The sequence below is a fragment of the Sciurus carolinensis genome, chromosome 4 (assembly GCF_902686445.1).
Source record: "Sciurus carolinensis chromosome 4, mSciCar1.2, whole genome shotgun sequence".
NCBI classification, from domain to species: Eukaryota; Metazoa; Chordata; class Mammalia; order Rodentia; family Sciuridae; genus Sciurus; species Sciurus carolinensis.
In genome coordinates, this window is record NC_062216.1 from 9,420,421 (window position 1) to 9,444,965 (window position 24,545).

The 24,545-nt window shown below is 34.2% G+C and overlaps 1 protein-coding gene across 12 annotated transcripts in view; it reads right to left on the reverse strand.

The window, feature by feature from the left end:
- The window catches only part of Hmbox1 (homeobox containing 1), a 167,412-nt gene that overhangs the window by 73,646 nt on the left and 69,221 nt on the right, over window positions 1–24,545 (reverse strand). For all 12 annotated transcript variants that reach the window (XR_007108179.1, XR_007108178.1, XM_047548315.1 and 9 more), the window contains exons 3-4: window positions 19,365–19,841; window positions 10,868–10,953 (exon numbers count right to left, since the gene is read on the reverse strand). Coding sequence is in view for 10 of the 12 variants with exons in the window: in XM_047548315.1 (XP_047404271.1) it covers window positions 10,868–10,953; window positions 19,365–19,841 (563 nt within the window). In the remaining 2 variants the exon portion in view is untranslated. The remainder of the gene's footprint in view (window positions 1–10,867; window positions 10,954–19,364; window positions 19,842–24,545) is intronic.

Consider the following 24,545-nt stretch of genomic DNA (forward strand, 5'->3'; position numbering starts at 1 on the left):
CACATGGTCATTAGTCACGAAGAAAATGCAAATCAAAACTACAAAGTGATGCCACTTTCACAACTACTAGGATAAGTATAATAATGTGTTGGTGAAGATTTGAAGAAACTGGAACCCTTATACATCGGTGAGTGGTGTATGGAATGGAAAAGTTTTGGCAATTCCTTAAAACATGAAACACAGAATTGCCATATGACCCAGTGATTATATTCCTGGATATATTTCCCAGAGAATTCACTCACAAATGTTCACGTCACCATTCATAAAATGTGGCATATCCATGTAATAGAATACTACTTAGTAATATAGATTACAATAGGAATTAACTTGGAAAACATTATACTAAGGGAAAGGAAGGCAGACACAAAAGTTCCATGTAGCATATGAACATCCACCAACTTGTCTATAGGTAAATTTACAGAGACAAAAGGTAAAAGTGGTTCTTGCCAGGGGTTCAGGGTTGGAGGACTGAGGAATGACTAAGGATGAGTATGGGATTTCTATGTTGAACTACATCTATACAAAAATATTCCATTTTTGTTGGTCCACTCTCTTGGACAGTTAACATTTAAATGAAGGATCATGGATCAAATTTTTATAAATAAGATACTTCTGGGGACGCTTATTTCCTTCTCCAGGTGGAGGCAGGTGTTAGTGCTCATCATTTTCATTTGTTTTGATCCAGAATTCCTTTTATTTTTTTGTACTGGGGCTTGAACTTAGGGGTGCTTTATCACCGAGCTTCATCCCCAGTCTTTTTTATTTTTTATTTTGAGACAAAGTCTTGTTAAGCTACTGAGGGTCTTGCTATGTTGTTAAGACTGGCCTTGAACTTGAGATCCTCCTGCCTCAGCCTCCCTTGTGAGATTAAAGGCATGTGAAACTGCAACTGGCTTGGTACAGAATTCCTAACTGATTTTGTCTGTTTTACGGTATCATTAAAAAGTTGTTTTTTTTTTTTAATAAGTCATTACTGTTTTGTCAGGGGTTTAGTGGTCAGAAGTAGGTTAGCAATGACCTTCAATCTTTTAAAGTTTGATGATCTGATGGGCAAAAAAACAAACAAGAAAATACCCCATTATCTTATAATTAAATTGGTCTCATTAGCTTTTCTAAGGCTTTGCATCTTTTCCCTTTTTTTCTTTTTGGTACTAGGAACTGAAACCAGGGAAGCTTACCACAGAACTACATTCTTAGTGCTTTTTATTTTATATTCTGAGACAGGGTCTCCCTAAGTTTCTTAGGGCCTCACTAAGTTGGTGAGGCTGGCCTTGAACTTACGATCCTCTTGTCTCAGACTCCAGAGTCACTGGGATTACTATAGTGTCACTGTGCCTGGCTCTCTTTATAGGTCTATCCTTTGAAAATGTTTTGGTTATTTTGCTGCTTCATAAAAACTTGAAGAGCTCTTCTGATTTATCATACATACCAAGTTTTTGCTCTATATGCTGCAAATAACTTTCAGTGTGAATCTTGTCTAAAGTGCCCTTTATTGGGTATATACCTAAAATTTTTGTACAGTTAAATTCATCCAACTTTATCTTTTGACAGGGGGGCTTTCCTATCTCAAATAAAAATTGTCAATAACTTACTTCTAACAGTAGTGTAGGATCTTCATCATGCATAGGGAAACTAATTTATTCCTCCCATTTGATGTTACTATCTATTTATTTGTTCATTTTCAAACATAATACATGAGAAAACATTATTTCCTTACAGATTTAAAATGCTTCCTTTAATTAAGTTGAATTTCCTTTCAAGGATCTATTATTAAGTTCTGCTCTATACAACAGATACATTTATCTATCTGATAACATGATTCTTTATTACTTACTCTAACCAAACAATGTATTTTAGTGTCTGGTAGGGCAAAATTTCCTCAGACTCTTTCCTGACATCCTTAAAGAATCTTATTTCACCCCCCACATTTTTTTATTGGTACATTACAGATGTACATATTGATGGGATTTTTTTTACATATTCTCACATGCATATAACAATAAAATTTGAGCAATATCCCTCCCCAGCACTTTCTCCCTCCCTGCCTCTTACCCCTTGATCCCTTTCTTCTACTGATTACTGATCTCCCTTTGATATCCAGAAGATGCACCCCCACCTTTATTTTCCTTTTCCCTCTCCAGCTTCTGCATATGAGAGAAAAACATACATCCCTTAACCTTCTGAGTTTGACTTATCCCACTTAGTCTCTAGTTCCATCCATTTCCTTGCAAATGCCATAATTTCATTTTTATTTAGGGCTGAATAAACTCCATTGTATATATATACCACATTTTCTTTATCCATTCATCCATTGATGGTTACCGAGACTGGTTCCATAGTCAAACTATTAGGAATTGTGCTGCTATAAATATGGGTATGCATGTATCACTATAGTATGACTAATTCTTCAATGTATATCCTGAGAAATAGTTCAGTTGGGTCACATGGTGATTCCATGTCTGGTCTTTTTTAAAAATATTTTTTATTATAGATGAACACAATACCTTTATTTGTTTATTTTTTTATGTGGTGCTGAGGATTGAACTCCGTGCCTCACCCATGCTAGGCAAGTGCTCTACCACTGAGCCACAACCCCAGCACCATGCCTAGTCTTTTGAGGAGCCTCCACACTGATTTCCATAGTGGATAGACTAATTTGCAGTCCCACCAACAGTGTAAAAGTATTCCTTTATCTCCACATCCTCTCCAGCATCATTTGTATCCTTAATCACTGCCATTCTGACTGGTGTGAGATGAAATCTCAGTGTTGTTTTGATTTGTATTTTGCTAATGATGTTGAACATTTTTTCATGTATTTGTTGGCCACTTGTATTTCTTCTTTTGAGACATGTCCGTTTAATTTGTTTCCCTTTATTAACTTGGTTAAATGGAGTAAAGTTTTTTGAGCTCTTTATATATTCTAGATAATAATTGCTGTCAGAAGAGTAGCTAGTGAAGTTTTTCTCCCATTCAGTGGGTTCTCTTCACATTCAGGTTTCCTTTGCTGTGTAGAAGCTTTTTCATTCAATGTTATCTCATTTATTAACTCTTGGCATTATCTCCTGAACTTTAGGGGTCCTACTGAGAAAGTTGTTGCCTGAGCCTAAAAACTGGAGTGTTGACCCTACATTTTCTTCTAGAAGTTGCATATTTTCTGATCTAATTCCAAGACCTTTGATCCATTTTGAGTTGATTTTTTTGCAGGGTGAGAGCTAAGGGTCTAGTTTCATTCTTATAGCTAGGGACAACCAGTTGTCCCAGCACTATTTGTTAAAAAGGCTATCTTTCCTCCAGTAGAGCAAACTGTTGACGAAGTGAATCTGACCACGGCAAAAAAAATTTTTAGATGTTTATTTAATAACTTGCCCAAAGTTAAAAAACTAGTTAAGTAAAATCTGACGTCTGATTTTACTGAAATCCTGATAGTCCTCCATCAAAATCATGCTCTTGCAACCATACTATACTTCCTTTCTATACTGAATTGCTATGTTAAGAAATACTGGTTTTGCAGCAAAACAATAAAAACCAGGAGCCTGACTATGGGCAAATGGGTCAAATCTCCTTTAGTCTCATTTTTCTCATCTGTAACTGGAAAGTTAACGCCTGCTTCTCAAATATACAAAACAGTTAGCACAGCATCTAGCACTTACTAAGTGTTAAATAAATTATAGCCAAAAATAAAACCCCTTTAAAAAAAGAAGCTTAGCTTAGAGGGTGCACACAAGTAAAAAGCAGAGCCACTGGCTACCTATAACTCACTTCCGTGGTCACAAGTTGTTCTGGTAGGAACCCAGCATAATGATGAAGCTGAACCAGACTGAAAAACAATGTGGTCAAACAGTGGTTTAAGAAATATTTTTCTTACTTAATATTATTAAGTCTATTAATTATTTTAACACACAGCACTCAAACGTTTTAGGATGTTCTTTAACTTCTGGACGAAAAAGACAAACTGGAATGAACTGTCCTACAAAAACTACTTTGCAATGGAAGGGCTTGTAAGGACCAAAAAATATAGTCAAATTTAACTGAGGGTGATATTATGATATTAAAAGTTTTTATGGATCTGGGGTGTGGTTCAGTGGTAGAGCACTTGCCTAGCATGTGTGAAGCACTGGGTTCAATCCTCAGCACCATATAAAAATAAATAAATAAAACAAAGGTAATGTGTTCATCTACAAGTAAAAGAAATATTTAAAAAAAAAAAAGCTTTTATATAAGCTCCTTCCCACCAAATTGAGCAACTTTAAAACTTTATAGGCCTCTCAGGTACAAAGGGCCCCAGTTGTAGTTTGGTTAATTAAAGTTTCAGTTCCTTACCTAACTAGATTTAGTAACTACTCATATTAAATGTAGTATTGATGATGATCTGACAGAACAAATTGTTAGCCCAGCACAGTGGTGCATGCCTATAATCCCAGGAAGGAGGATCTCAACTTTGAGACCAGGCTTGACAATTTAGCAAGACCCTAGGAGGGAGGGAGGTAAGGAGGAAGGGAGAAAGGAGGGAGGAAGGGAAGGAAGGAGAAAAGAAAAGAAAGAAAAACAAAAGAGAAGGAAGAACGGACAGACAAACTGGGAGTCTAGTTCAATGCTAGAGTACCACTGGGTTAAATCCCTAATACTGCACAAGGAAAACAGAACAACAACAAAAAATTATATGTAGCTACTGATATTAATCCTTTGATTTAAAATTTATCCCTAAGTCAAACAGTAAGAATTAACAGGATAACTCCTCCTGTCTGAGAGTCTCCCAAATCTGGGATTATAGACATGTGCCACCATGTTTGATTAAAGTAAGAATTTTTAAACCACAGAAAGTGTCTGTTCTTATTCTCCAGAGGGTATGAGATGAGAAAATTCTAACATATACTCTGCAAAAACAGATATAATGTTGGTAAATAAAGTCCATTCAAAGCAAATTGGAAAAGGTTCCTTCTAATATAAATGAAAACTTTCAATTTGGAGACAGATAGATACATCTCATATGTAGAAACCTGACCATTTTGTAGATAGATAATAGCCTTCAAACTAGAGATCTACTTAAAAACTGGTAAAATCCACTATGTAAGAACTGATAAAAATCTTTTTAAATGAGCAATATGAATTAAATATGACTCATTATAGGAAATTCCCATAGTCTGTTATTTATGCTCGATTTGTAATGTAGATAAAAATCCTACTTTTTAATAGCAACTTTCTTCATAATTGCCAAAAGTTAAGAGCAACCATTATATCCTCCACTAGGTAAATAAATTGTGGTATAGCTCAACAATGAAATATCTAGCACTGAAAGGAATTGAGTTATTGAGCTATTAGAAGGCACAGAAAAACTTCAATACACTATTCTGTGTGACACTGTAAGGACAGATTTTTGTCCAAGCCCTATGTAATGTACACTGCTACAGAAGGAACCTGATATATAAACTATGCACTTCAGCTGACAGCAACATGTCAGTGTAGGTTCACTGACTCCAACAAATGCACCACTCTGGATGGTGACAGTGGGAAGGTTCGTGTGGGAGGTGAAGCAGGCAGTATATAGGAAACCTCTGTACTTCATTTTGCTGTAAACCTTAAACTACTTTAGGAAAAAAAATATTTTTTAAAGAAGAAACTGATACTTTAGTTGGTCATTATTGATTAATTGGTTAGTATTTTCTGGTCTGAGTTCTCTGATTAGGAAAAGGATCAATATAGTAATTTCGACACCTCTGTAAAGAAGTTATTATATTGTATGTGTAATATTTTTGTCCTTCATTTTAAAGATAGATAAAAAAGCAAGGTGATTTGAATATACCTAAAACACTTCTAAAAACAGTTCAGAACTTGATTTTACACAAATTCTTACATTTGGGGAATAAGAATCACTAGATACAGATAAGATACATGTCTGTTAAGTGTACTTCCATCTTAAAAACAGAATAAAATTTGACAACTAGGAAAGATACCTGGAAACTGCTATAGTCTGAATGTTTGTCCCTCTACCCCAATTCAAGTTGAAATCCTTACTTCAAGGTAATGGTATTAGGAGATGGGGCCCTTAGGAGGGGATATGGGTTATGTGGGTAGAACTCTCACAAATGGGATTAGTGCCCTAAGAAAAGAGGCCCAAAAAAGACCCCTCACCTCTTCTACATGTGAAGACACAGCAAGAAGGTGAGCCAGAAAGCAGGCTCTCATTAGACAATGATATATCATGATCTTGGACTTCTCAGGCCCCAGGGACTATGAGAAATAAATTTGTATTGTTTATAAACTACCCAGTTTTTGGTATTTTGTTATCAAAATAAAGGACTAAGATAGAAAATATCTGGTTAATGCCCCTTGTTATGGTTTAAATGTGAGGTGTCTACCCAAAACTCACATGTGAGACAATGCAAAAATGTTCAGAGAAGAAATGATTGGGTTGTGAAAACCTTAACCCAATCAGTGAAATAATCCCCAATGGGATTAACTGAATGGTGACTGGAGGAGGTGGCTCGTCAGGGGCGTGGCTATGGGATATATATTTTCTATGTGCAGAGTGGAGTCTCTCTCTGCTTCTTGATCATCATGTGAGCTGTTTCCCTCTGCCACACTCTTCTATCCTGATGTTCTGCCTCACCTCCTGCCCTAAGGAATGGAGCTGGCTGTCTAGGAGACCTCTGAAACTGTAAGCCTCCAAATAAACATTTCCTCCAAAAATTGTTCTGGTCAGATCTTTTAGTCATAGCAGCGAAAAACTTGACTAAAACACCCCTCATCTTTAAAATATGGAAATGAGGCTCTAGATCACAAGGCAATTTAATGGCAGAAAAACCAGAATCTTGGTATTTTGTGGCTTTTCCATTATATTACTATAATTTGAAAAAAAAAATATATGGTGAGTTTCTTAAAATTCAGAGTTGCTAACTATTTTTTTCTTCTTCCTTGTATTTATTTTTTTCAGAGGACATGAATCCAATTAGTACTTTTCTTTGGTGATAAGCACTCATCAAGCTCTATCCATCTACTCATTTAGTCTGTTTGCCTGATTTTTTCCCAGAGGTCATTTTTTAAAAAATTATGTTTTCAAAATTTTTCAACAGCCTAAGAAAACATTTTACCTTGATAGTGAATACAGAATATGTGTTTATTATTAAAGTGAAGGTTATGCTCACCACCCACCCCCCATTGTTAGTTAGGATTTAGAATCTTGGCCGACCTCTTAGAGAGGTAAAAGTCCACTCAGTGGGAGCAGCTGTGACTGTGGAGGAAGCTACAAATAACATGCTGGGAATTCAGCAGGCACTGTTATTATATCCTGTTTATGCTGTCATTTTTCCTATCAGTAGGATATTATTTATACAGACCCCACCCATGAACTTCTTGTTTATCTTATTATAGAAATTCTCCAAATCTATAAAAAGAAATTTCTGTGCTTGTTTCTGGAACAGCACATGTGTTATAATTTTTGCACCTCAATACACTTTTTTACTTAGCATTTGGTTATGCACCATTCGTTCTCATTTTTATCTTAAGGTTGATTTCAAGTATTAGAGCTGAACTTAAATGACTTTAAGAGAATCTGTTACAGGACAAAATTCCAAAACATCACATTCTAAACTTTATTTTTGGGGTAGACAGATTTTATGGGTAGATGTTCTTTTCAGATAAACTTGACTAATTTGTTTCAAGACAGAAAACTGTGTCTATACACTGTTCAGGTGTTCTAGGGAGTGAACAATGGTTCCCAGGCTCATCCTATCCTAGGTATGTCAATTATGAAGGCCAGCCTTTATTTAGGCTCTCACTAACTTTCTATTCTCTGCAGTGAGCAACTCTGTCCTTGTTAGTTAGCTTTATGGCTGGACAGGTTGGGTGAAAAATGCAACATAATAAATAATACAGAAGAAAATAATTAAAGCAAATTGGCCAATAGCAAAAATATGCCAATCTGGTTAATCATGATCTTCATACTCTGGCTTTGTAGATTAAAAAATATATATATAATTTCCTTATGGGCCAAAACTCATGCAGCATTTGTTGAGCAAATAATTCTTGGTGAGGTCAAAATGCACAATTTTTCACATGTATAGTTTTGTTAACATCATCAATAATCCCTTTATATTACAAAGTAGCTCTCCAAGGTAGCTAGGTAAACAGGAAATGTTCAGAGTGCAAGAACAAGGCTAGATTCTGGGAATGTGTAGGCAAAGATCTCTTGCCTTTGAAGAACATTCCTTTAAAATGGTAACTAAAATGAGCACTAATGCTTAGGCCAGGGAACTTCTGAGTAACTACACTCAGAATGTGAGAATTACATGCTTACAGCATGAGGATAACGACTGAGATAATCTTGAAAAGCAGGGATTGATAAGGATGTGATGAGGAGGTGAAAGGTCTCCTATGTAACAACCAAGGATACAGAAGTATCTGAGCAGAATTCTGGAAGCTATAGGAGTTTGAATTTGGTTAGGAATTATGTTGAATAGAAGATAACAAATGAAAGAAAGCTAGAGTTGCACTACATGGAATTTCTTTTCAGACAGTGGAGAACCACCAAAGATATGTGCCCAAGGAAGAATGAACCTAGCCCAAGTTTTTGAAGTAGAAATAAAAAGGAAGAACAAATTGGGGTGAGGCTGAAATGGGGGAAGGAGATTTTAATACTACTAAATCCCACAATTACGGTAGCAAAAGGAAGGTCCATGTGTGATGACAGATAATAACTGTCTAAATGTATATTTAACTCTTGCTTTCAAAAACAAGAGCTGGCATACTATTAAGTGAGGCAATGTTAAACAATGGAAAGTTTATTAGTCTCCAAGAATAATATTTCTCAATCCTAAATCACTTGGAGATGTGGTTAAAATATGAATTGTTCTCAGTAGGTTTAGGGTAGTACTTTTGTATTTTTACATTTCTAAGAAGCTCCCAGGTGATATCAACACAGCTGTTTCTCGGACTATATCTTCAGAAGCAAGACATGAAGACATCTTTCAGTTTCCCTCTCCAAAATGACAATATTTGATGTATCATGTTTAGTCCATTATGGTATGTCTAGTGCTTTTAGATGTGCCTAAGAAATGCTTTTTAAAGGAATCTTATTATGATTTGCATCAATGTTGGATGGGTTTCAAAGCCACTACTTTAAAAGTTCAAAATGATTAAAGGTTCAGTGTATATATAACATTCACAATTATTTCCACCTGAACAACATCAACTTTGTAATAATGTACTACAATTTTGTCTAAAAGATACGATTGCTTCTGGTCATGAAGGTTGAATTAAAAGTGCAAAAGGACAACATTCAGTCTATTCACAGCCTACCACATCAGTGAGTTTCAGTAAAAACTGTGTAACTTGTCCTTATACTGGAGTAAGCACCATGACTTAGTGCTTAGTCCACTAAGATAAAGAATTTAAAAGATTCTATTGATAAACACCTAAAGGCAATAATTAAATTCACATCCCTCCTTGGGTTTAAGACTTCTAGATGTGTTGGGAGCTGTGGCTCATGCCTAGAGTCCCAGCAATTTGGGAGGCTAAAGCAAAAGAATCCAAGTTCAAGGCTGGGCTCTGCAACTTAGTGATACCCTGTCTTCAAAGAAAAATAAAAAAGGGGCAAAGCATATAGCTCAGTGGTAGAGCACCCTGGATTAAATCCCAGGTATCCCCTACCCCCAACTTCTATATGAAAGGGCATGTCTTAAAACTCTCACCATGAAGAGGAATGTGTCATTTACAAAAATGTATCACTAGTGCAATAATATATAACTCTCTCTCTCTCTCTCTCTCTCACACACACACACACACACACAATCATAAAAAAGACTGGCTGACCTTAGATATTTGGAATGAAAGTTAACACTCCTAAATCTTAAATTTTGTTTTTAATCAAATTAATACTCAGTAACAACCTTTTAGGTAAATTAGTTTCAATATGTATCAATATCTACAGAAGAGAAAGACTATCTTAAAATTGGAAGATACTATTGAAGATCAGATCCAAGTATTTCATTACAGAAATACAGAATTTCATAAAGAAAATTGTGGCACAGAGGATGAAAACTCCAAAGTCACATAGGTTTCTAGTGCTATGTTTAAAAAAAAAAAAAAAAAAAAGGAGAGGAAATCGATTTTTATCTACCAATGTCAAACATACAACACAGTAACTACAAAATGTAGCTGAAAGAGTTTCTGGTTCCTGTAATGACTAAGGCACAGTTAATATTTTAGATTCTTATAAATCACTGAGATGCAAGAAAAAGACCACATACCAACAAAGACAAGACATGCTACAACCAAATTTAAGAACTTTAATAAAAATGCAATCTGAATAGAGAATGACACATATACACCACATATTAAGGATGGGTTTTGGGTGGGGGTGAAGAATGGGATGGGATATAAAGAACAAAGAGAAGACAATGATAACACTTATCTTCTCAGTAATGGTTTGAGGAAAGCTTTCACACAGAAAAGTGGTTACAAAATCCCCATAGCTTCTTTGCCCTCACAAATCACTTTTTAACTGGTAAAATAAGGGACTTGATTTGGAGGACTTGCAAAGATTTTATAAATATGAAATGTAGCTAGCAGTTGGATGTGCATGTGTCATAATCTCTGTTACAATTAAAACTAGAGAAACCTATTTTTAGGCATAACAGTGAATTTTTTGCTTATTACTGCTATAGAATTTATGAGCACAAGTAAAAAAAGAATCACTGGAGAGGTTCTGTGATAGATAACACAGACAATGATTTTATATCACAGGCATACATTATTATGCCTAAGTTGACAAATCTGCACTGCAATGCAGAAATGCAAATAATATTCCAACATCTGCACAGAAGGCAGAGACGAGACATGATTCCAGAATAAAGGGCTCTTCAGTTCTTACCTGTTACCTGTGCAACAACTGCTTGGGAAATCCTCCGATTGGCAAGAAAGGCTTTGATTTCCTCTTTTATCACACTGCTGTCCCTCCTAACAAAAACAGAAGACAAGACCAACAATGTATGTTGAAGGTAGAAATCCTCATCTTTGCTAAAAGAAAGGTGAAGCAGAGAGGAGGGGAGAACACAAAAGAAAGGACACGAAAATAAAAAGGTAAACAGACCAAACTTGTGTGAAAATATGAAATTACAACAAACCAAGAACACCAAATATTTGAGTCCTTAAACATCACGCCATCAGACAGACACTTTACTGATTGTCACTGTAGACATCAGTCTGTAATACCAGAGATGGTTCATTGTATGCTGTATATAATTTACATTAGGAACAGGGATGCCACATAATATATACAAAGTTTCTTTACTGGTAAGTGAATATATATTATACAGAAATTCTAGAAAATTGAAAAGAAGCAACAATAAAAATCAGTTGTAAATAGACTGTGGGTCTATATACTAACTAAGCAACTGTGTGCACAATGTTCACTTAAAAATCTTTAAAATGGGGGCCAGGCGTGGTGAGGGGTACCTGTAATCCCAGTGGCTTGGGAGGCTGAGGCAGGAGGATCCAGAGTTCAAAGTCAGCCTCAGCAAAATAACAGAGGTGCTAAGCAATTCAGTGAGACCCTGTCTCTATATAAAATACAAAAAAGGGCTGGGGATAGGGTTCAGTAATCAAGTGTCCCTGAGTTTAAACCCTGGTACCCACTGCCCCCCCAAAATCTTTAAAATGGTTAAGGAAGAAATTGTTATATCATTCTCACAGCTGAAAATAACTAGTCATTTTAAGAAAGACTTTTGCTTTTTAATTTGCCTTGTTTTTCTTGTATAAAAAACTTAATGGGATAGGTGGAATACTAAACTTTAATACTGAAAAGTATGTATTAATTTTCTATTACATATACTTAATACTAAAAACTACACTATATTCTACGTTTGGAGGATTACATATTCTAGACCTATTTTTTCCATTACTAAAATGCCTATTAAAAATTTTTACTTCTTTAAAAATTCAACAAATTCTCAAAGACCAGACTTTCATGAGAAAGACAAGTTCCAAAAGGCAAGACTTCTGTTTCTCCACCAGAACAAACAGAATACCTACATACAATCATATTTAAACTCTTAGAACTGACCAATTTCTCTTTGAGTGCCTATTCTTCAAAAAGATTACAAAAAAAAAAAAAAAGTCCTGATTTTGTTCAGGTTCAAAGTAACACAGGACAGTGCTAAGTTATTATCTAATACAGCAGTCAGCTAATTATGGCCCATAATCTGAATCCGGTCTACCATCTGTTCTTACATAACCTATAACCTAAGAACTATTTTCTCAGATGGACATTTGCAATCAGTTTGAACAAAATATTAGCCCCTCATTACATTCTTCCCATTACTGAGCCTGTATTTTAAAGATTGTATTCAATTATTATTATTTTATATTGACATTTTATCAATAAATATCTGTGGCCATTTTCTTTTTCTCTCATATATAAGGTTCCACACTATGTCCTCGAGGACATATCATTTAGGCCACTGATTCTAAATTTTGCTCATCACAAAATGTTTACACATTGTTTGGTGAATGAATCGCAACACTCTTTAAAGGGGCTTGATCTTTCTGTAGGTTATTTGGAGAAACTAAAGAAAAGTTCCTATGCCAAAATAATCAGTGATGATATAATTGAGATCGAGCACTTTCAGTCCTTAGTGAAGAGGTGTTATACATGATATTGGTGGATTCCATGCTCTCTTTTGGAATTTTGGAAGAAAAAACCAATAGTGATGAGTTTCCAATCTATAACTCTACAGCGTATTTTTAATCTACTGGCTAGAAATTCTAACCAAAAAGATTCTTATAGGAAGAAAATAATCAGCTGCCTAATACCAGTATTTAAAATTTCTCATAGTGATTTTGATTTGAATGCAGATATTGGTTAGGTTCTTACCAAAATGCCTGTGTGTATATAAATCATTAGTTGAGCTAGAGATAACATTAGCAGTATCTATTCCAATCGACTTCTGTATATAAAACAATCAAACATTTGGTGTATGAAACAACTATAAAATTAATTTGAAAAATTTTAAATGATTGTATTTCAATGTAAGAAGTGATCTTCTAGGAAAACAAAACTGTATGTAAGACAATAGTTATGCAGGTTAAATAAAAAATGTGCTTTTGTGGGAAAAATAAGTTAATGGTATTTTCCTGACAACTGATTTATATTAGAATTTAAATATATTTATTTTAAATCAAATTCACCTAGAGCAGACACTAAATCAAACAGAAGAGATGGCGCTGCATAATTCTAACAGGGAATATCCAATTTGTGAATTATTCACAGCCTTGCAGAATGATATTACTAAGGACTGCAGCAAGACTGAATGAATCCTCAAAGTCACAAAACAGCAATTCACATATATCTCATTGTCTGTATTTTCAGATATTCTGCAAGTTTCTAAAGTACTCATGAGTTTAAACACACACATACACATTATGTATGCACACATACTTCCCCACCAAAACAAAACAAACAAACAAAAAATCTTTTTATCGTTTTTCCCAGAGAGAAGTTTTTTGAAAGAAAAACATAAGACTAAAAAAAGATAGGGTGGGGGGCAGCGCTGGGATGTAAAACAGTGGTAGAGGGCTTGCTGAGCATGCATAAGACACTGAGTTCAATCTCCAGTAACAAAACAAACAAACAAACAAAAAAGGGAGTAGTGGCAGGGTGGCCTCCTTTAGCTCAGTGACTGAATGTTTGACTACCAAGCCTGAGCCTTGGGTTCAATCCCCACCATGACCAAAAAAAAAACCAAAACAAAAACCCAGGTATATGGAGACACTTCGGTTTCATCATCAGGTAAAAAGAGAACCCCTTCAAAGGGCTTTAAAATTTTTTCTCCAAGAAATGAAATTAAATACTGAATAATATTAAATATTCATATATGCATGTATATTATACATAAATTTTTTTTCAATGTAAAAAAATTGTGAAATTGTAAAAGTGCTATATAAATGTTGACTATTATTTTGTAAAACTTCAGGCAGGACTCCAAGAAAAGATGAAACAAATGATCTACTATAACAATAAAAATACTGAAGTAAATATCTGTACCAGGTAAACTAAGACACCATGGAATTAGTTCTACAACTCTTTCATTTATTTGATTTTACTAAATGTATCTTCAAAATAATAACAGCATTCAACTTTCATTGTGCCAAAATCTTTTAAGTATTAAAAGAGTTCTATTCTATTGGACTTGCTTTGATATTTAAAATTTCAGGTATCCCTCTCATGCTCTCCTCATTTGCAGCTTTCTTTAATCACCTGACTCTTATCCTCATTGGACCCTGTGAAAGTCACCAGTTTGTTAAACTGAAAACTTCATTTACACCAAATCTAATTCTCTTGTCTTTTCCTATGCCTTATTTCTTCTCTTCATCTGAAATTTGACATATACCCCCCAAAAAATGAACCCCTTTTTTCTCCTTTCTCCTATAAAATCTCATACTCCTCAAGTCTTAGTGAATTAAAGTGAAGAGTAGTCTGATGTTTGATTTCACAGCTTAGTTTCAAGTCAAGTTACTACTACTGAATTTGCTTCTAACCACTTGAAGTTCAGGTCATCACCTTTGCTACGTTTTTCAAATCACTGCTATCTTAGAGTCATCTGGGTGATTTCCACATCAGAATAAAATCTCTCCCTTTCTACTCTCCACTGCATATATTATACACATATACATTCATAAATAATAAATATATATTTATTTTAATAATAATAAATATTTATTTATTTATTTATACATACATACATAAATACATACATACCAGGGATTGAACCCAGGGGCACTTAACCACTGAATCACATCACTAGCCCCTTTTATATTTTATTTTGAGATATGGTCTCGCCAAGTTGCTTAGGCCCTCACTAAGTTGCTGAGGCTGGCTTTGAACCTGCAGTCCTCCTGCTTTAGCCTCCTGAGTCACTGAGATTAAGGCATGCCTTTATTTTTATAACTTCCTAAACCTTCTACTGTTAACTTGCTATTTTAAGGAATTCACAGCAATACCTCTTTATCGAATCACCACTTTTTTAAAGACACAATTTAAATGTCAATTATTCAGAGAAGTTCTCCTCATCGTCAAGTTAAAATAAAAGATCTCTTTCTATGGCTAACTTTAACATTTCCGTGTTACTACTCTCATGCTAATATATTACATGCTATTCTTTATTATAGTTGTTTCTAATCTTATCTCTCCTACTAGTCTGTAAAACCTTAAGCTCAAAGTCATCATGGGGTTTATATAAAATAAAATTTAATTCATAAAGTGAGTGAACAAATCAGTGGTAGAGTGCTTGCCTCACAAGTTTGAGGCACTGGGTTTGATCCTTAGCACCACATAAAAGTAAATAAATAAAATATTTATTGTATGTATCCATCTACAACTATTGTGGGGCCGGGGGGGGGGGGGAGAGGGGAAGAGAGAGAGAGAGAAATAAGAAAGGTTGTAAACTGGAAAACCTGATCTAGATGAATTATAAAACAGCTTTAAATTCTTATTCTCAGGTATGTTTAAGTTCCCCAAATCAGAGTGAAAAAAAGTTATTTATGGTTGCTTAAAATGACATTGCTTCATTTTCTGGAACAAAAGATATTAAAGATAACACATTTTAAAATGATGTACTTTAAGACCTTTCACAGTCTCTTAACACAGATTGAGCATTCTTTAGAATTCTTAAAAAATAGTCATCTATCTCATAGATACTCACAGATAAAGCAGACTACTACGATAGTCTATTTCACACTTGCAAAAATACAATTGCGTACCAATGTCTTTCACATTTGAATTAAAACTTACGAATTTCCACTATGAAGACACACAAAGCATAACTTTAAAATTTAAAAGATAACACAAGCCAGGAGTGGTTGCACACAACTGTAATCCCAGTGATTCATGAGGATAAGGCAGAAGAATTGTAAGATTAAGACCAGCCTTAGCAACTTAGCAAAACCTTGTCCCCAAAATTTTTTTTAAAAAGGATGGGGATGTAGCACAGTGGTAGAGCACCCCTGGTTTCAATCCCCAGGACTGAAAACAAAAAAAAAATAAATAAACAAAACACAAACAAACAAACAAAAACCACTAAAAGAAAAGCTACAATATATGAATAACCATATTGTACTTCATGGCCATTTTATCTTGTTACCTATAAAACATATATATCTTACCTGCACAAGTGAATATAGACTGAGACTCCCTTATCCTGAATGCATGGCAACATAAGTGTTTTAGATTTTGGATGCTTTTGGACCGACCCCAAGTGTAACCACAAAATTATGTTTCATATAAACCTCACATAGCCTAAAGGTAATTCTATACAATATTTTAAATAATTTTTCCCATTAATAATGTTGTACAACTTTCTACCTGTATCATGTAAGTGGCTCAGAAAATTTTGGATTTTTGAGCATTTCAGAAGTCAGTGTTTTTAATTAGGGATACTCAACCTGTACTCTATTGTTAGGCCTACAGATAATCAACTAGCAAGAGAGTCTCAGTATTTTGTATAAAATACTAACATACTCATAAAATTTAGTACGTGGGTGCTAAGAATAACATCCTTAATGTGTGCCACTGTTTATTAATTCTGATAAGCCTCATTTTTTATTCCACGATGCATACATAATGAGCAGATAAACATTTGTAGATGTATACTATTACATTAGCAGATGTAGACACACATACTCCTATATACATTCATATATTAATAGAAATACTTTTTTGTTGTTGTTGATGGACCTTTATTGTATTCATTTATTTATATACACAGTGCTGAGAATCGAACCCAGTGACTCACGTGTGCTAGGCAAGGGCTCGACCACTGAGCCACAATCCCAGCCCAAGATATATTTTTTTAAAGACATTAAAATGTAAAATGAGCCATGATTCTTGGCTTTAAAGTCTTTCCTAAGATGTTATATTCAACAATTTATTAAAATTCACACGCAGGTTTGCCTTTCTTTTTTTTTACCATAATTAAAAAAAAGGAAAAGTAGCAGTTTCTTTCTTTCTGACTCTTTCTTAACAAGTTATTCAGGTATATAATTATAACTCGATGATATTCTATCTCCACTATGTACCTTGAAATTATAATCCAGAATAGACTCAATAGACATAAGATTTGGAAAATGCATCTTATGATTGAATGCCTAGAGGTTGCTGAACATAAGCAAGTGAGAGGTGAATTTTGTACATAAAAATGAAGGCAGGAAGACATTTATAATGTCACCAGTGCTGAGTGATCAGCAAACGCAGTATATACCTAGGCAGGCAAGGAGTACTCAAAGATCTACTGTTCAAAAAAAAAAAATCTAAAATTCTGACAAATAAAAATTCATTTGATGGATAAGTGATTGATTTGGAGTGACAAATACCATGTGCGGAAGGGGAATGGCAACCCCAGTAAGGCCATTCATGGTGTGTCTCAAGTTATATAAACCATTTTTCCTAAATTCTTATTACTATACACATGAATAATTTATTCACAGAAGCAACATATATCAGCAACATTGATAATAAAAACATGGGTTATAATTTAGGCTCTGTTACATAATTTTTAAGTTTTGGGAGGATGAATTATTAAATTATTATGAATTGAATTTTTATGATTGTCTTCTGTAAACTTGAGCAAAGAGTCAGGGGACCACACTAGAGGAAAGCAGGAGTGTAGAAATGGGGGAAGGTACAAAGGCAGAGGATCACAGGGTGCCAAAAGATCCAAGGAGACCCCTATATGAGTAAAGGATACCAAAAAAGCAGTTCTAGGAAGGAAGCAGAGAAAGAGAAGATAGTGTCCACTCAAGTAGGAGAGTATCCTAATTGTGCAAAGTGACAGTATGCAAGTTAAATACCAATTATAATGTATAAACCTGTACATATTTAACAGTGGAACTTGAACATGTGTAGTGTGGGATTTAACTATAAATTCCCATTGTTGCTAACAAGTTTACTGTTTATTTTGTGATATAAAGCAGCTGAAATAAAGCATTATGCCAAACTATGAGTAAAAAGTCAAATTTTTAGATCTTTATTAGACTGTCCAATCTTCTACAGTATTTTGTTAAAAAGACAATGACCCATATTTCCTGATACTGTAATACATATTAACTATTATGTTGAAAGCTTATAAAAAATGAGTAACAACAACAACAAAAACAGACTAAAACCTAGAAAATTAATTTTATTGTTGCTATCTTCTCTATGCAGGATAATTAAAAGTTCATCTTACTATATTTCAAAAGTTCATCTTCCTATATATGCCCAAACAATTCTCCTTTTTAATCTTAACAATACATGTGTTAAATTCAAAAGGAGCAGCTAGGGTTGGGGATGTGGTTCAATGGTAGACTGCATTTATAATCTTTTTTTTTCTACTGTTTTATTTGTTGTTGTTATATAGAACATTAGGATTCATTTTGACATAATTATAAAAGGAAGGAATAAGTTTCTCCATCTATAATCTTTACCAGACTAAAGATATACCTTGTCTTTTCTGGTATCCCTTAATATTAAATAATATTAAATTAAATATTAAATAGTTTTATTTTTTAAATAAAGTTTTATCTTTTAAAACAGAGGCTGTCCTTTAAGATTGAAGACAAATTGATCCACTTACTTAACATATTAAGTGCTTAATATGTGCAAAGGAAAACTCTAGGCTCTGGACACACACAACAATGGAAAGTACATGGTGGCATCCTTGAAATGTCCCAGGTCTAGAGTGGTGCCTTTCTTTAGTACCTCTATTCAAACTGAGCTTCTCTTCTTGGTTTGTAAAACTCTTAAGTATTTATATTTAACTTGTAATAGATAATGTGTGTGTGCGTTTTCATGTACAAGCATCTACTACTAAAATTAAAACTTAAGCTTCTTGCAGGCAGAAATCACGTCAATCTTTCTTCCTAAAAATTATGTTTTTTTAAAAAATCTTTTTATTAGTGTATGGTAGTTCTAAAAATTACTTCTTTTGAAACACTTGCTTTAAATTATTTTGTGGCTTGGAATGTTAGTGGGAAAAATGAAGAGTGTACATATTCAGTATCATGATAAAAATTATCTTATTTCTCAGAAAAAGTACTTAAAGTTAAGAATTATACTAACATTCATTAGACAGAAGTGAGCTGTTAGAGTCACAAAAAGGCTAAGCTTTGATAAACAGAATGGAAAAGGTTCATCAACTATTCAAAAAAAAGGGGGGGGCTAAAGTAGAAAAGCTAAAATTTGAATTAAAAACATAATATTTGAATATAGTTTTTTTCATATCCAAAGGAGGGAGAAATATCAGTTCTTATAGGTAAGTAGCTGAAATAGTTACTACCTAAAAACAATCTAATAACATAGACATTTTTGGAGAGTCTTAATAAACAAAGTAACTAACCTCATTAATTCTTCCACTTTGTCATCTACATCTAGGTCCTCTTCTGACGCTTCAAAACTATATGACCTCTGACCCATGCTGTTTGCATGATAGCGAGTTGGTGACATCTTCCCATTGGATGTAGACAATCGCTCATTATTCTCCCTCCCATTTTGATTAGTAGTGCAAGGCTGTGGGGAGGTATCATAACTGTTGCTAGGTGATGGGGACATTCCCGAATGCTGGGTCTGTGTGGAAGCTGTAGCTGTAGAGGAAGATGCTGGAACATTGTTGGTACTGTTCCCATATGAACTTCCTCCATAGCTGGACCTTCTCCCAAACTTGTCACTATGCTCTTGATCAAGCCGGTCCAAAGTTTCCAAGGCATGGAGAATTTCATGTTTAGTCATTCCAGTACGCCGAAGGCGCTGAAGCAGATCTATCTGTTCTATGGTAAATCTGGGTTCATCTGTATAGTGAGACATGGTTTCCAGCAAACTAAAAAAAAAATAAAAATAAATAAGTCTTTTATATTGACAATATCTACTAAAGAACTTATCATTATAAACAATGCAGAGAAGAATTATTATCTCTATATCAACTTCTTTATGGAAAACAGTAAGATATGTCCCATGCTAGAAATGTTTTTGCCATGGCAAAACATTAGGAAACTAAGGCTCTGAGTACTTTTGTACCTTATAAAAACTCTGAATAAAAAGCAGAAAAAATAATTTAAGCCTAAGTCTTACTGACTCCAAAAGCACAAATCTCTGTACTTTCCAAAATATAGCAGAACTTATTAGAATAAAAGGATTCAGGATAAAGACTGCTATACTCCTTTAAGTCTCTAGTTAAAATCATTTAAGTGAAATCACTTTAATTACTGAGGGACTAGGGGGTTCTGGGAATAGTTTTTATATTAAAATCTATTGTTCCATCAAATTGTTATACTGAATGCATATACAAACATGCAATGATAAATTCCACCATTATGTATAACTACAATGTACCAACAAAACTAACTTAAAAATCTTTGTTCCTAAAATTTAAAATTTCTTTAGAATTTATATGTACTTAATCAGTGTGAAAGGATTTGGCCTTATTTCATTGTAAATGGATAGTTGTCCAAAATACGTTACGAATAATGTACTTCTTTTCTGATCTGAAAGGACACCTTTATCATATACAAAACTTAAGCTGGCAGAAATCTAGAATTTCTATGTGAAGTCTCCATAGTTTCTAAAACAGGTTCACTAATAATTAAACAAAAACAAATTTGTATATTGTATGGACAGAAATTAACATGCTGCAGGTCATTTGTGCCTATAGGCACAATATCTGCCTTGTCCCTGTACACATTATGGTCTGCTTTCTTCCAATACTTACTTGTAAAACAAACTATCTATCATTAAACAAAAACCTATTTTCATGATTACTATATTCCTTCTTGATTGCCTAGGTTTCCTCTCCAAAATTTTATAATGAAAATTTTTAAATATATATAAAAGTTAAAATAACTGTAAAATCAGTTAACACCCATATACTAACCACCTATATTGACCATTCTCTTTTTCGACATTTGTATCATTTTATGTACATCCAGTCCTTTATCCATACATCATTGAATTCGTTGAATTTTTGGATGCACTTTAAAATCATTTATAGACATCTCTACATTTGCCTCTAAAGACTTCAGCATGTACATTATCAATTTGAGCTTGGTCTCTGTTCACGTGCCTTTTTCGAGTAAAATTTACATTAAAAAAAAGAAGTAGGGGCTGGGGGCTGGGGAGATAGCTCAGTCGGTAGAGTGCTTGCCTTGCAAGCACAAGGCCCTGGGTTCGATCCCCAGCACCCAAAAAAAATAAAAAATAAAAAAAAAGAAGTATACCTGCATGGTGGCACATGCATGAAATTCCAGTGGCTTGGGAGGCTGAGGCAGGAGGATCGAGAGTTCAAAGCCAGCCTCAGCAAAAGCAAGGCGCTAAGCAACTCAGTGAGCCCCTGTCTCTAAATAAAATACAAAATAGGGCTGGGAATGTGGCTCAATTGTTGAGTGCCCCTGAGTTCAATCCCCATCCCCACCCCCCAAAAAAGTATACCAATCTATGTTTTACTATGCTAAGAGTTTTGAGAAGTACACAAACCTGTATTATCATACTTTCATATGAAGACACTGAATATGTCCATCACTTGAGGAAGTTTCCTCAGGCACCTCCTCAGACAAGCCCAGTCCCTTTTCCTTGGAGGCAACTACTATTTCAGGTTTTCCTTCCTCCGCCATGTATTAATTTTCCCTGTTTTAAAATCTCATTTCTACTCTCTATTTACTCTTATGTGTTAAGCCACTTTCACTAAGTTTAGATATTTTGAGATTCGCTGATGATGACAAAGTATCAGCAGTTTGTTCCTTTTCACTGCTAAGCAGTATTTCACTATAGAGTAGATACACATCTGTTTATCCATTATACTAATGGGCACTAGGGTTTTTATCCAATTATCAGCTATTCTGAATGCTTTGGTTATTTTAAGTGTATTTTATTCATTTTCATTTTAGCTTCTCTGCCATAATATATCATCACCTGATTGGGAAAAAACACTTTTGACTAGAGTGATTCATTAACCTTTTTAATTTCAAAAAATCTATTAACCTTGTTTAATACACACAATCTCTTATAAAATGTTATGTAGGGTTGGCAGTATTCTGCATCTTCATTTTTATGCTCACTGATTACACACGTATATTATATCTTTGAAAACTCATACAAGTTGGATTTTACTGGTTTGTGTACTTCAGGAGTTTATTATATTTAAATGTTAAAAATATCTTGAAAAAGCTATGTGAATATTTTCCTAACATTGTATAAGAGATACTTAACACTTTTAGTTTCTGTTTAAAACCTTAGCACTTAATCTACTCTAAGGAGTGTTTAGCAATATATCAATCCTATGAAGTTATTTTTCAAAGTAGCTGCCAAATCCAAATAATTTACCCCTAATTTACTTTCTTGGTAAATTCTGGTTCCTATACATCCTTCTTTCCCCCTGAAAATCAAACAGACAGACTGGCACAGTGGCACACATCTATAATCCCAGTTATTCAGGTTGCACGCAGGATAATCTTAAGTTTAAGGCCAGCCTGGGCAACTTAACAAAATACTGTCACAAAAGAAAAACTAAACAGGGCTGAGAATGTAAGTTAGTGGTAGAGCACCCCTGGCTTCAATTCTTAGTATGAGGGGAGTGGAGTAGGGAGAGGAAGAAGGGAAAAGGAGGAGAAGAGGAGGGCAGGAGGGAAGTAAGAGGAGAACTGAAAAAGAAGAAAAAATAGAACTGTTGCTACCTTCATTCATCATCCTATCAAAATATTAAATAAACTCATCTTTAGATTTGTGACTTCAAGAATATTTTATTGTATGGACAAAAAAGATCAATCGTGATTTTTTTTCTATTCTATTTATATTACAGCACATAGCAATTTGTATCTAATTCTTCAAACCTTGCCCTGTTTGCATATTAGCATAAAACAAAAGTAAATTATGTGACTTTCACATGTTACTGAAAAGCATCCATCCATCCATTCCAATGCATGAATTAAAACTAGATTTCCCAGTACCCGAAACTATTCATTATGTACTATGTGTGTGTATGTGTGTTAGTTACTGGGGACTGAATTGAGGGGTGCTCTAACACTGAACTACATCCTCAGCTTTTTTTATTTTGAGATAAGGTCTCCCTAAGTTGCCCAAACTAGCCTTGAACTTGTGGTTCTCCTGCCTCAGCCTCCTGATTCAGTGAGACTAATGGCACGTGCCACTGCACTCAGCCAAAACTATGTAATACTTCCTATTATTCTGCATTCATTTATAATTAGAAACCACTTTATTTCAGAAGTCACAAAAGGAAAGAAACAGCAGGCACCTATTATTTTGTTTACTTAGAACATCTAGCTATTTCCAAATACATGTTCTTGGGGTTGCTCCTCACGATAATCCACTTCCAGATAATAGGGTGGGCTTGGCAAAGAGGCCAAGACTTATTCTCCTTAAAAATTTCTAGTTAAACTGGGAGTAAGAAGGGCGGTCACTATAACTGTGCTTAGTAACAGAAAGATGTTAAGTCTTGTAAATTCTTTACCACGTAGAAGAAGCTAGTTTGTGGAAGAATAAACTTGGTATCAAGTTTATTTCTTGCTATCAAGAAATGCAGAGAAGAACAATGGAAAAAGCTCTGCAGTGTTCCTGTCTTTTATTCCAGCAATTCCTAAGCCTGACACATTACTGCTCTCCTTGTTGCTTTATTATGGGAGAGAATAAATTTCCCTTTGTTTCAACTTGTTTAAATAAGGTATCTGTAACTTTTACCAAGAGATTATCATAATGCATAAGCAAAAAGACCTGCAGATGCTAAAAGGGAATGGATGATCACTATAGAATTCAAATGACAAGATCATAATGAGCATGATCAAATCATGCATTTGACACTGAAGACATAGTATCTTATGAGAAAAACCCCACGATCATAAGCATTCTCAGACACTGAGAACAATATCCCAATGTACATTAACATAAAGGCAAACATTATGACATTTTCACATTTTATTTATCATAATTTACCTAGTTTAAGCACATAATCATGAAATTAAATGACCTATAAAGGACATTTAAGTCCATGATACCAGCAATTCTTTCATAATAAACAGATAAGATGTAAGAACTCAATTAATTTTCTTATGTACAAGGATTGTTCAAAGAATAAGAAACATTTTTCACTTTAAATTACTAATCTGTATGTAGACAAAGACCAATAATAATTGAAAATAATGTGAGAAGAATTTAAACACTATAATAGAGACAATGTTTAAAATATAAAAGAACAATTAAATTTGGGAATTATGCTTGGTTCATAAACCAACATTCCAAGAAAAGACTGTATCATGGGACCATAACAATAAAGTATTTTGCAATAAATTGTATTCTCACTTGAATATATACCTATACCCTTCTTGAACTGGGCACTAAATCCAGAACATCCTTTTATAAACTAACGTCCACAAACATGTAAGGCAAAGAAGGTTAAAGCCTTCATGATTAACCTTGAAATCACATGGGCAAAAAGGACATTACTACTTACTAACATCAACAGTTAATAAGATTGTACTAGATAACAAAGCTTCTTCTTCTTCAGCTGGATTCTGTTGTT